The sequence below is a fragment of the Triturus cristatus genome, chromosome 11, assembly GCF_964204655.1.
Source record: "Triturus cristatus chromosome 11, aTriCri1.1, whole genome shotgun sequence".
Classification (NCBI taxonomy): Eukaryota; Metazoa; Chordata; class Amphibia; order Caudata; family Salamandridae; genus Triturus; species Triturus cristatus.
The window spans coordinates 623,526,278-623,539,214 of record NC_140594.1 but is presented as its reverse complement, the minus strand read 5'-3'; the positions used below and the strand labels follow the sequence as shown (position 1 = coordinate 623,539,214).

Here is a 12,937-nt window from a genome sequence, read left to right as displayed (position 1 = left end):
TTACAACGTGGGCCAGTGTGAACATCCTGAATTTGTCCTTCTACAGGAAAAAGCTGCACTCTACGATCTAAAATAGGACAGAAAGACTGTCCTGCTGCCAGATAACTGCCTTGCTGTCTGAGAAGGGAGACTAGACCTGTTTGCCTTCATCCCAATCTACCCAGAGAATGTTACCAAGGGTCAGTTGGCAGACCTCCTGTGTGAGCTACAGGAACATGAGCTCCAGACACTTCCATGCAACTGCCCAGTTGATCTGTTGCAACTGGACTGGGCAGAGCTCTGCTGCGTGCCTCTGCTGGAGTGAGCCATGATTCCAGGGTGCTGCCCCCTTCCCAACGAGTGGTGCCCCTTAGGTTCTGGACCCCCGGCTGGAGTCAGGGTATACACCTCCCAGCACAACTGAAGGCCTCATGGGAACCAACACAACGCAACCAGGTGCAGAACCTTGCATCGCAGCCCCTCAAAGCTCCTGATCAGCAGCTTCATCGGAACAGACGCCAGGGGTTGCAACCCAATGCACCACCTCACAACTCGTCATCAGTGGCTTCACCGGAACAGACAGCGCAGCGCAGGCCAACACAGAACCTCGCATCGGCAAGGACCCAAAGGACCAACTACCAACAGATGACCTCTGTGTTTATCGCCGTCAGCCAGAACTTGTGACTTTGTCCTGGTCCAGTGCGACCAAATAACCGCAGTTAGTGCTTTGTGCTTTTTTTAGCACTTTTATTCACTACAAATTCTAAACATTAGTAACTCCGATTCTACCAATTGAATTGAATTTGGTGTAATTTTATTGATTCAAATGTACTCTATTTTTCTAAATTGGTTTGGGACTTTTCTTGTGTTTTCACTGTATTATGGTTTGTATGTTGCAAAAATACTTTACACAATACGTTTGAGTTAAGCCTGACTGTTGTCATGCCAAGCTACCAGAGGGGTTAAGCACAAAGTAGTGTTTACACTGACAAGGACTGCCACTCCATAAATAATAACCTATTTTCTTACAGCAATGAACATCAAAAGGAGGAGAAGCTTAAAAAATAAAAAGTTAAAAAAACTAAACTAAAATGTTGATCAAAGAGGGAACAAAAGTGATTGGGCCAGAACCCTAGAATCACTGGAAGATCAGCATGCAAACAAACACACGCTAAGCTTTCAGAGCTTCAGAAAAACAAAGTCTAGTGAGAACAATGTCGAGGTTCCACACATGAGCGGAAGGCACCCATGTGGATATAATCCTTTTGAGCCCTTCCATGAAGGCTCTGATAAAAGGCACCCTGAAAAGGGAAGTGTATTCTCTGTTTTGGAGATAAGTAGTGAAAGCAGCCAAGTGAAGTCTGATAGACATATGCCAGGACTCACTTCTGCAAGTGAAGCAGGTAACACACAATATCTTGGGACTGTTGGTTTGAGTGGATCAATGTGTTTAGAACGAGAGTAATGCACAAACCATTTCCAGATAGCCAGAGCCTGATGTGCGGCCATCGGCCTGCGTGCTTCTTTAAGCATGGTCATGCATTCTGCAGGCAGATTGAGGTACCCAAATTCTAGGCCTTCAGGAGGCAAATCACAAGACTGAGATGTTTGAGGTTTGGATGCCTAAGAGTGCATTTATTTTGGGAGAGATGATCCAGCCAATTAGGCAGGTTCTTGTGAGGCACTAGAGAGAAGGGTGGTGAACCGGGGCTGTTTGGCCCAAGTTTGGGCTACTAAAATGAGAATAAGGGATGTTTGCCAAAGCCTCTGAACCACAAGTGGAAGACGTGGGTGAGGCGGAAAAGCATAGACAAATATCCCTGGTCAGATCAACCACAGTGCATTGCCCATAGACTGTGGATATGGTAGCCTGGAGGCGAAGCTTTGGCATTTTGAGTTTTCAGAGGTGACAAACCAGTCTAGGTGGGGTGACCCCCAATGATGAAAGTACAGGAGTAGGACTTGCGAGTTGAGTTCCCTCTCGTGGACTTGCTGATTCATCCTGCTGAGCAGATCTGTGAAGTCGCTGTCCACCTAGGGTATGTACTGTATGAGGAGATGGTTTCTGTGATATATCGCCAAATGGTATGAGCTAGAGCAGAAAAACACAGGGCCACCCTGTCTCTGTAAGTAAAACATGGCACTCATGTTTCCCGTCCTGAGTAGAATTAACCTGTATTGAATGGCAGGAAGGAACACCTTGCGGATTAGCTGGATTGCTAAAAACTCCAGGTGGTTGATGTGTGGATGCAGTTGGTTGGGTGTCCCCACACCTTGTATGGTCAGTTCTTGCAAGTAAGTAACCCAGCCGAAGAGTGAGGCGCCTTTGGTGACGGTCGCTTGCAGAACAAGGTCTAGAAAAGGCCGTCCCTGGAACAGGTTGCTGGCATTCCAACACTGCAGAGAGCGATGTGTGCAGCCCCAGGTCAACCCAAGATCCTCCCACTGGCCTGTGACTATTGTGCTGCTAGGCACTCCTGCAACAGACGCATGTGTAACCTGGCATGTGGGACTATGATAATGCAGGTGGCCATCATACCCAAGAGGTGTGTGACCTTCCTGACCGTTAACTGGCAATCTGGCTGAAAAAGAGATAGCAGCAGTTTGAATGCGTGCACCCTTACTGGGCTGGGTATGCGTTCCGTACTTGAGAGTTGAATATGACACTGAGGAACCACAAAGCGCAGGGACCTTCAATGCGCAGGGTAGATGTGTATGTGAACGTAGGTGTCCTTCAGGTCAAGGGCAGTCATGAAGTCACCTCGCTGTAGTAGAGAAATGATATCCTAGAGTATCACCATGTGGAAGCACTCGGACAGGATGTACTTGCTGAGGGACCTGAAATCAAAGATGTACCTTAGAGACCCATCATTCTTGGTATTCAAGAATATAAGGAATATGCCCCCTTGCCATGGTGTAAGGGAGGCATAGGCTCTACGGCCCATTTAACGAGTAGTGCTTGCATCTTCTCTAAAAGTAGACACTGATGTTCTGGGGACAGTCTGTGTCTGCAGGGGGGAAATGCTTGGTGGTGTCTGTGTAAGCTCTAAACAGTAACCCTCTGCTATGATACCTAGAACCCACTGGTTTGAGGTGATCTCTGCCCAGCAGAGCAGAAACCCCTGCAATCTTCCCGAGACACGTGTGATGGGTAAGGGAGTCCCTCTGGGGGCTGCGCCTTTTGCTCTGCCCCCAGCTGTTGTTGCCCTTGTAAACTCTCCTATAGTAACTTCAAGAAGGTGTTTGTTGCAGCTGTTGTTGTCTGGGGAAGGTTGTGGATGTTTTGAGGGTGGTAGTTTTGAGGGTGGTAGTTTTGCCTTTTGTAGTGTACAATGAGAAATGTGCAATTTTGGGTTACCATTAAATAGTCCTTCTGTATAAAGTCTCAACTTCAAAAGAACACAGTCTCAGTCACGACACATACAGTTCGAGATAAAAAAAGAAGGCCCTAAGATACCATTACAGGCGCTGCGTGTTAGTGCACAAATTGAGGTTTTATCCAGGAAGGTGAAGCTACAGAACCAGAGGGATAAGAGCTTGGCCATGAACCAGAAGCAGTAACTCCTGAAGCTACCATATCATCTCTACAGGTATGGTGAAGGAGTAGAGGCAGTTTACCTGTTGTGGTATGTGATGATGGCAGTCAATGCTCGGACACAGATTCGATAGCACATTAAGTGAACGTGCCTACTCAGGAACTCTTTGAATCTGAAATGAGAAACATGGTTATCTCACTACACTGGAGAAGGGGGAGATGGAGTGAGAAAGTGGAGACAGAGCAGAGCAAGGAGGGAAAGAAGGAAAGTAAACAAGAGGAGTGTGCTTATCCCAAAGAAAGCGAGTGGAGGAGGACAACCCTCTGAAAACCACCCAAGAAACTGAGAGCATACTGCAGGGTCACAGAATGAAGAGATCGAAGGAAAAGGGAATAAGAAAAGTAATGGGCATTATGTACAAAGAATGCATTTAGTAAGAGTGGTCATAATATGTGCACCAACATGCAAATACGTAATCATAGTGGGCTGCAATTGATCTACCACGTGAACGTGTAAATTGTGACACACCAATATCTTGCTACCACACGGATGGTGGCCTACTGGGGACAAAAGACCACCATGTCTGTGACAGATTTTAAATAAATACTTAACAAGAGGGTATGCAGTTCCTAATAATAACGTAGTGTGTGTTAGAATCACTAGGTCCCAAGGTGATGGTGTGAAACGGTCTAGTTACGCGGAGTAAAAGGTACTCCTACTGGAAATGAAGACCCTCACACACCCAACAAGCGGGTGTCTTGCTTCATCACCGGGTCTTTGCTCCTTATCGGGCCGGCGGTGCAATGCCCGATCAGGCACCCCAAGGGGGCCTTCCTGTCGGAGATCTTTATTTCCAAACGCCGGTGAGTGAGGTGTGTGGGGAAAACGGTTAGTTGGTATAACTAGTGTAGGTGCAAGTGGATTGAAAAGTAAGTGTACTAAAACAGGGTAGGTGATCCACTTCAAACAAATTTAATAAAGTATGGTCAACACCCTGATTAAAAACAATCTGCACATCTCTCACCATTAGGTGTATGAGTGATATGTGCTACAACAGTAATAAAAAAGGTCAACATGTTTCTTGCCTGGATATTAATTAAATGGCAATTCTTCAGGACCAATATATACGGCTACCTGCACCTTTTTGGTGGTGGCCACAACCTCTAAGAGGTGTCAATGGTAGCCACACGTACAGCACCCTAAAAACGTGTGGTGCCGTGTAAATCAAGAACACACAACCTGTGAAGAAAAACACACAATTTTAAAAGAACATTGTTATTGTACATCAGTTCGAGGCATCTGGTTCAGTTAAAGCAACAAATTATGTCAAACATGAAACCGTGGCATGCGTCGAATGTGAGCAGGTATTAAAAGGACTTTGTCGAGGCAAACAGCAGAATCTTATAGGCGGACTTAATCTACACTTCTTAGAAGGCATGGTACTCTTGGTTATATACAAAACTCACCCCATTAGGCTGTGGAGACAATGTGGTCAGGGTAGGAACACACTAATTGTTAGTGTCCTAAAAAGGAGGAAGAGAAATAACAAACAAACAACAAGTGCGTCAGAAAAATCCGCGTCAAGTGTACTCAGAATCAGATGGAAAACCCATATGGTAATTATTCTCATGGGGAACAACAGCGTATAAAGTTGTTTGAAGCGCAAAAAGATATATGTAAAACAAACTCCCGGAAGCACTCTGGTAGATGTTTAACACAGTTATCACAAATACTTGAACATATTGAAACAGTGCCAGCCCAGTGCTAGTAGCGCGGGTGCAAACCCTGTCAGTGCTACTTATATAGCATCGCCCATACATGGGACTTGAAAAGTGGCAGAACTGGTCTTCGCGTGTTGAAAGAAGGCGTACAGCGGTTGTAGCAGCCAGTAAATCAAAAGATTTGCACACGCAATTGGTGATGGGAAAGTAAAGATGGACTAATCTAAGCCCGAGACACGAGAGCGCTGTGGAGACCGCCGACAGCAGTGACTGTACATGCTCTCTACGAACAGTATCACCTTTGAAGCGTGGTGAAAACTAAGCTCAATGAGCCGCATACCAACTCCCTCGGTCATGCCGAAATTGACGAGAGAAACGAATTAAGTATACTCACGGTTGCGTTGAACTAACGTTACCGTCAACCTATGACCCCGCCAGCCGCTCAAGTCTGGTGAAGGTCCAACAGGGAGGCTCCCAGATATACGAGCCGTTAAGCGTGTTTCGTCACTCCGTCTCGGGCGGTAACCAGTGTAGGGGGCGTGGCTACGTCCCAGAAACTAGACCACCACCCGTTATGCCTGTACAGAATGTCCGAGACGCCGGAAATGATACTATGGGGATTTTGTTACAAGAAAGTCTCCCCCTCTTCCGCGAGAATGACGCGTGAGGGCGGGGACCCCATTGACCAATACGGTGGTCCCCTCAAGGATTATCAAAGAGTGTTTACTAATGCGATGTTGTCATTTGAGCATAGTGGTGACGCGTGCTCACAACAACCAGACATTGCACCCAAAAGTGAGGTTAAATGATGTCTAACTGTACGCTGTAGTGCTCAGTAAATATCACGCGCAACATATTCTGATGGAGCGCGGAGCGCAATATGCACACAGTCTTGGCAACCCTAATGTTCGGGAAAGGGCTCGTGAGTCCTAAATATAAAAATTAATATCAATATTTATTATATGACCACTAACCGACTTAAAAGTCAAGAACAACCGAAATCAAAGGCATGCTCAGCAATGGTTGTTAAAAATATCATAATGGCCAAAAAGAATACGCATTATTGTGCAGAGGAAAGGCTCATCGAGTATGGATATAAATAAAGTTACATTTACAGGAAAAAACTAGTCTAAGTCAAGTTAGACTACTCCACGGAATGTCCTCATTCAGGCCAGTTGTATCAGCTGTCAATCTCAGGACCCAACGTTGTTCAAGTCTGAAGAGGGCGTTTTTTGACATGTGGGGGTGAGATTCCAGAACCACCCATTTGAAAGAGGTGGGTGCATGACGTACCAAGTTGTAGTGGGTCGTCATTTTGGTGTTGGTCTTGGCGCATCTGAAATTACTTTTGTGTTCCAGCATACGCGTTTTAACTGCGCGTGTGGTCATACCTATGTATGGTAAGCCACATGGGCATGTCATCAAATAAATGCAATTTGTTGAATTGCAATTTGTATGCTTATTGATCTGCCATGTCACGTCATTAGGGAGTGCCAGTTCTTTACTGATTTGTGTCTGGGGACACATCGAGCACATCCCGCAGGGGTAATGACCCTTAACTGGGGGAAGGTTCCATAGTAGTCTCTGAGACCCAGTAGCTGGTTTCTTAGGCCTAGTGTGTATTAGAAGGTCCTTAAGGTTGCTCGTGCGTTTAAACGCAAATCTGGGGACTTCCAAATCTAGATCTCCAGTGTTGAGAATACCCCAGTGTTTTTTAATGATTGCCTTAATCCTGTTCGAATCAGGGGTAAAGGTGGTGACACAGGTTAAGGATTGATCAAGTTCTTTAGTGTTAACTTCTAACAGACTCTCTCTGTTGTTATTTCTCGCTCGTTTGCGAGCACGAGACACAACCTGTGAGGGGTAGTCGCGCTTGATTAAGTCATTCATAAGCGTTAAGGACTCTTTCTGATAATCAGCCACAGAACTGCAGTTCCTTCTGATTCGTAGAAACTGACCAAAAGGTAAATTTGCTCTTAACGCTTTGGGATGGTAACTGCTGAATAAGAGAAGGCTGTTTCTATCAGTGGGCGTACGATACAGACTCGTGGAGATTGTACCCCCTTCCAGGTGGATGAGTAGATCCAAGAAAGGTACTTCTGTATCAGAGATGGTATGGGTGAATCTCAAATAGGGATTAAGAGTGTTGATCCACGTACAGAATTCTGTGCAATTCGTATAGTCTCCCTTCCACAGAACCAGGATGTCGTCGATGAACCTTTTCCAGAGCAGTACATTCGCAGAGTAGGGGTTGGAGGGATGATGTATCACCCTACTCTCGAAAGCTGACATGTACATGCATGCCAGACTCGGCGCGAATGTACTGCCCATGGAAGTGCCCTGGGTTTGATGGTACAATTGTGTGTTGTACTCGAAAAAGTTCTGTGTCAAAGCCAGGCTAGCACATTCCATGATGAATGATACTGGTGTGTTGGAGCTAATCTCACTGCTGCTTAATGCATCCTCGATAACTTGGAGGGTTGCTTGTTGGGGTATGTTGGTATACAACGCCTCGACATCTAGTGTCAGCAAGAGATTTATTTCCTGTGGGTATTGGAACCCTTCCAGAAGACGGAGAATATCAGATGTATCCTGGATGTAGGAGGGGGTTGCTTTAACCAGGGGCTGGATAAAATGGTCAACAAATTGTGATAATGGTTCCAAAATAGAACCTATACCAGAAACAATCGGACGTCCTGGAACAGGGGATATTCCCTTATGAATTTTAGGCAGACAGTAAAAGAAGGGGATCACTGGTTCTTTAGCTATAAGAAAATTGGCTTCTTTTTTAGTAATCCACCCTTCTAACTCAGCCGTAGAGACCATAGAGCCTATGGTACGAGTAAGGCGCGGGGTGGGGTCTTCTTGGATGGGTGTGTAATATCTAGTATTGGTAAGTTGCCTACGGCATTCAATGTCGTAGTCAACTGCAGACATGATAACCGTCGCCCCACCCTTGTCAGCTTGTTTTATGACGATGGTGTTATCGTTTGCCAGGTCTCTTATGGCTGCCTTCTCACTCGTGGATAAATTCTGAAAAGGAATGGGACCAGTATCTGTATTGTAACTTTATTTATATCCATACTCGATGAGCCTTTCCTCTGCACAATAATGCGTATTCTTTTTGGCCATTATGATATTTTTAACAACCATTGCTGAGCATGCCTTTGATTTCGGTTGTTCTTGACTTTTAAGTCGGTTAGTGGTCATATAATAAATATTGATATTAATTTTTATATTTAGGACTCACGAGCCCTTTCCCGAACATTAGGGTTGCCAAGACTGTGTGCATATTGCGCTCCGCGCTCCATCAGAATATGTTGCGCGTGATATTTACTGAGCACTACAGCGTACAGTTAGACATCATTTAACCTCACTTTTGGGTGCAATGTCTGGTTGTTGTGAGCACGCGTCACCACTATGCTCAAATGACAACATCACATTAGTAAACACTCTTTGATAATCCTTGAGGGGACCACCGTATTGGTCAATGGGGTCCCCGCCCTCACGCGTCATTCTCGCGGAAGAGGGGGAGACTTTCTTGTAACAAAATCCCCATAGTATCATTTCCGGCGTCTCGGACATTCTGTACAGGCATAACGGGTGGTGGTCTAGTTTCTGGGACGTAGCCACGCCCCCTACACTGGTTACCGCCCGAGACGGAGTGACGAAACACGCTTAACGGCTCGTATATCTGGGAGCCTCCCTGTTGGACCTTCACCAGACTTGAGCGGCTGGCGGGGTCATAGGTTGACGGTAACGTTAGTTCAACGCAACCGTGAGTATACTTAATTCGTTTCTCTCGTCAATTTCGGCATGACCGAGGGAGTTGGTATGCGGCTCATTGAGCCTAGTTTTCACCACGCTTCAAAGGTGATACTGTTCGTAGAGAGCATGTACAGTCACTGCTGTCGGCGGTCTCCACAGCGCTCTCGTGTCTCGGGCTTAGATTAGTCCATCTTTACTTTCCCATCACCAATTGCGTGTGCAAATCTTTTGATTTACTGGCTGCTACAACCGCTGTACGCCTTCTTTCAACACGCGAAGACCAGTTCTGCCACTTTTCAAGTCCCATGTATGGGCGATGCTATATAAGTAGCACTGACAGGGTTTGCACCCGCGCTACTAGCACTGGGCTGGCACTGTTTCAATATGTTCAAGTATTTGTGATAACTGTGTTAAACATCTACCAGAGTGCTTCCGGGAGTTTGTTTTACATATATCTTTTTGCGCTTCAAACAACTTTATACGCTGTTGTTCCCCATGAGAATAATTACCATATGGGTTTTCCATCTGATTCTGAGTACACTTGACGCGGATTTTTCTGACGCACTTGTTGTTTGTTTGTTATTTCTCTTCCTCCTTTTTAGGACACTAACAATTAGTGTGTTCCTACCCTGACCACATTGTCTCCACAGCCTAATGGGGTGAGTTTTGTATATAACCAAGAGTACCATGCCTTCTAAGAAGTGTAGATTAAGTCCGCCTATAAGATTCTGCTGTTTGCCTCGACAAAGTCCTTTTAATACCTGCTCACATTCGACGCATGCCACGGTTTCATGTTTGACATAATTCGTTGCTTTAACTGAACCAGATGCCTCGAACTGATGTACAATAACAATGTTCTTTTAAAATTGTGTGTTTTTCTTCACAGGTTGTGTGTTCTTGATTTACACGGCACCACACGTTTTTAGGGTGCTGTACGTGTGGCTACCATTGACACCTCTTAGAGGTTGTGGCCACCACCAAAAAGGTGCAGGTAGCCGTATATATTGGTCCTGAAGAATTGCCATTTAATTAATATCCAGGCAAGAAACATGTTGACCTTTTTTATTACTGTTGTAGCACATATCCCTCATACACCTAATGGTGAGAGATGTGCAGATTGTTTTTAATCAGGGTGTTGACCATACTTTATTAAATTTGTTTGAAGTGGATCACCTACCCTGTTTTAGTACACTTACTTTTCACTCCACTTGCACCTACACTAGTTATACCAACTAACCGTTTTCCCCACACACCTCACTCACCGGCGTTTGGAAATAAAGATCTCCGACAGGAAGGCCCCCTTGGGGTGCCTGATCGGGCATTGCACCGCCGGCCCGATAAGGAGCAAAGACCCGGTGATGAAGCAAGACACCCGCTTGTTGGGTGTGTGAGGGTCTTCATTTCCAGTAGGAGTACCTTTTACTCCGCGTAACTAGACCGTTTCACACCATCACCTTGGGACCTAGTGATTCTAACACACACTACGTTATTATTAGGAACTGCATACCCTCTTGTTAAGTATTGATTGTTGGGCATGTATGCTGGACCTGCAATATCATTTAGTTAGTTTATTATTGCAAAAGCCCCTCCTTTCCCCCTTCTTGTTTGAGAGACAGATTTTAAATAAAGCAATCTTTTTTAAAGCTGGAATATATATATATATTTTTTAAATTAAAAGTTGCACAAACATTTTTTTGAGGAGTAAGCAGTGGTCCATGAACCACAGCCTACTCCTAAAAAAAATTTCTATCCACATTCGTACAAGGAAAAGGTTCCCTTGAGAACCCGTTCCTGTTAGTGAATGGTTTGCTACCTCCTTTGAAGTGTCAGTAACCTATCAATGGCTTGCAACTCCAACCGTGGTTTAGAAACATCGATACATATCTTAAGGAACCGGAAATAGCAAGGGACACCCTTAAACACGGCCCAACTTGCGATTCATTTTGAAACCTACTTTACAGGTAATAACATGTTTCTGAATCGCATTTTTGATTTCGTACATACTCCAAAAAAAATTGCAGTCGCAAAGGCCTTGACTTTGAGAATTGCAGCCTTTGCAACCGCAAAATGGCTTTGTACCCAGGGCCCTAATTTTTTGCCCAACGCCCCAACCCCCGCGCCCTCCCCCAAACCCCCCCCCCCTCCCCCAGTTGCCACAGAAAAATAAACTCACCTTCCACTGGGCAAATATCCAACCACTGTGGTGCCCATCACCAGGAGGCTGATCCCAGTTATGGCCAGAGCCACCCTGTATGGAAAAATAAAACTGGCATCAGACAAACAGCCCAGATAAGTTATGCATCAAAGTGTTATAACCCTCATAAACAACTGCAACATCCATTTGATAACCAGGAGGGAGTGCGGACACTCAGGAAAACACAAACCTTTGCAGCATGACCAGTGGCAACTCCTTTGCATCATGGGCAGAAGTGCTTCTGGCAATCCCACTCCAAGCAACACAGACCTGCCCCATGTGACCCAGGGCACTGGCAGCTCTGTTGCTGCAGAACTAATGAGAGGCCAGTTGTTTCATGTCTCGACAGAATGGCAGATTCTTTCTGCCTTTTGGGATTATCAAAAAGAAGCTTCCTGGCAGTGTTCCCAACTGCTTCCGTTATAGGTTTAATAAGTCACCTACATTTAAGACCAAATAAAACCCTCAACAATTCTTTCTTCAGAGAGGCTCTCCAATTTTAACAATGCAGAGAAACTATCAGACCCAGTTCTGACTTATCGATGTAAATTATGTTCTTCGTTTATTCTGTTATGTCCACCAGGCTATAACACCAGTTTGTATTACCGTTATTTCCTATCCAGGATTTTGGATTTGCCACAGTTTCAGATGCCATAAATTGTACAATTATGTATACAAGCAGGGTAGATAGAGTATTATGTAAGAGTAATATGTAGATCCAGTTCTGACTTATCGATGTAAATTATGTTCTTCGTTTATTCTGTTATGTCCACCAGGCTATAACACCAGTTTGTATTACCGTTATTTCCTATCCAGGATTTTGGATTTGCCACAGTTTCAGATGCCATAAATTGTACAGTTATGTATACAAGCAGGGTAGATAGAGTATTATGTAAGAGTAATATGTAGATAAAGAAAGATAAAGTAGGAGAGGGTATAAGAGTTATGGTTCTGGCTCAAACATGATAAACCACTTAAACTTGCCAGTTATAGCGTGTAGTGTGCTTTGGTAACAATAACTATTACCACCTTCGTAAATGGCACTGAAGAACAAGTAACCAACATGGCAGGTAATGAGCATCGGAAACCATAACTGGTGAGTTTCCGGGGTTAATAATGTTGTTTATTTCCAACCCTTTTGTGCATGTTTGGCTTTCCGCAGCTAGTGGTTTTCTGATGGGAAATCACAAGTTTAATTAAAATTGCATTGCTAGCACCTAGGTTTTAAAAAAAAAAATATTTTCCATGCCCCCTGTGTGGCACCCAAACTCCGAGTCTGGGCACCTCAGAGGGTGCCCTCTGAATGGCTGTGGAACTTTTCTCTTCACCGTAATGTGAAACTCACAATGGAAAGAAAATGAAAAAAAAAAACGTACATTGCACTTTGGCTAGAAAAAGATTCTCTGTCCTTTTCCAGCAAATCACATTTGTTAAAAATTCAGATGTGACCACTAGGATTTGCAATTTTGTGACTTGCCATTGGCGGAGATACAAGACGGTTTACCCTTTCAAGCCCAAAGTGAAACTTTTAAAAACTCTTACCTTAAAAATTAGAGAAAGGACTTACACCAACCCAATAAAAGCCCACTGAGTAAATTTCTACTTTCATGATACGTTTGGTGTAAATCTGTTCAGCAGTTTTTGCTGTAGGCACAAGCAAAATAATCTATATGAGCTAAAAAGGGAGGACACTTTCAATTAAAAAAACCTAGAGGGTTTATGTAAGCTAAACTTCAAAC

The 12,937-nt window shown here is 44.5% G+C and overlaps 1 protein-coding gene across 3 annotated transcripts in view; it reads right to left on the bottom strand.

Moving 5' to 3' along the window:
- The window catches only part of GPAT4 (glycerol-3-phosphate acyltransferase 4), a 280,405-nt gene that overhangs the window by 128,652 nt on the left and 138,816 nt on the right, over positions 1–12,937 (bottom strand). For all 3 annotated transcript variants that reach the window (XM_085634041.1, XM_085634039.1, XM_085634040.1), the window contains 2 exons: positions 11,178–11,252; positions 3,598–3,687 (listed from right to left, as the gene is read on the bottom strand). In XM_085634041.1, coding sequence (XP_085490167.1) covers positions 3,598–3,687; positions 11,178–11,252 — 165 coding nt within the window. The remainder of the gene's footprint in view (positions 1–3,597; positions 3,688–11,177; positions 11,253–12,937) is intronic.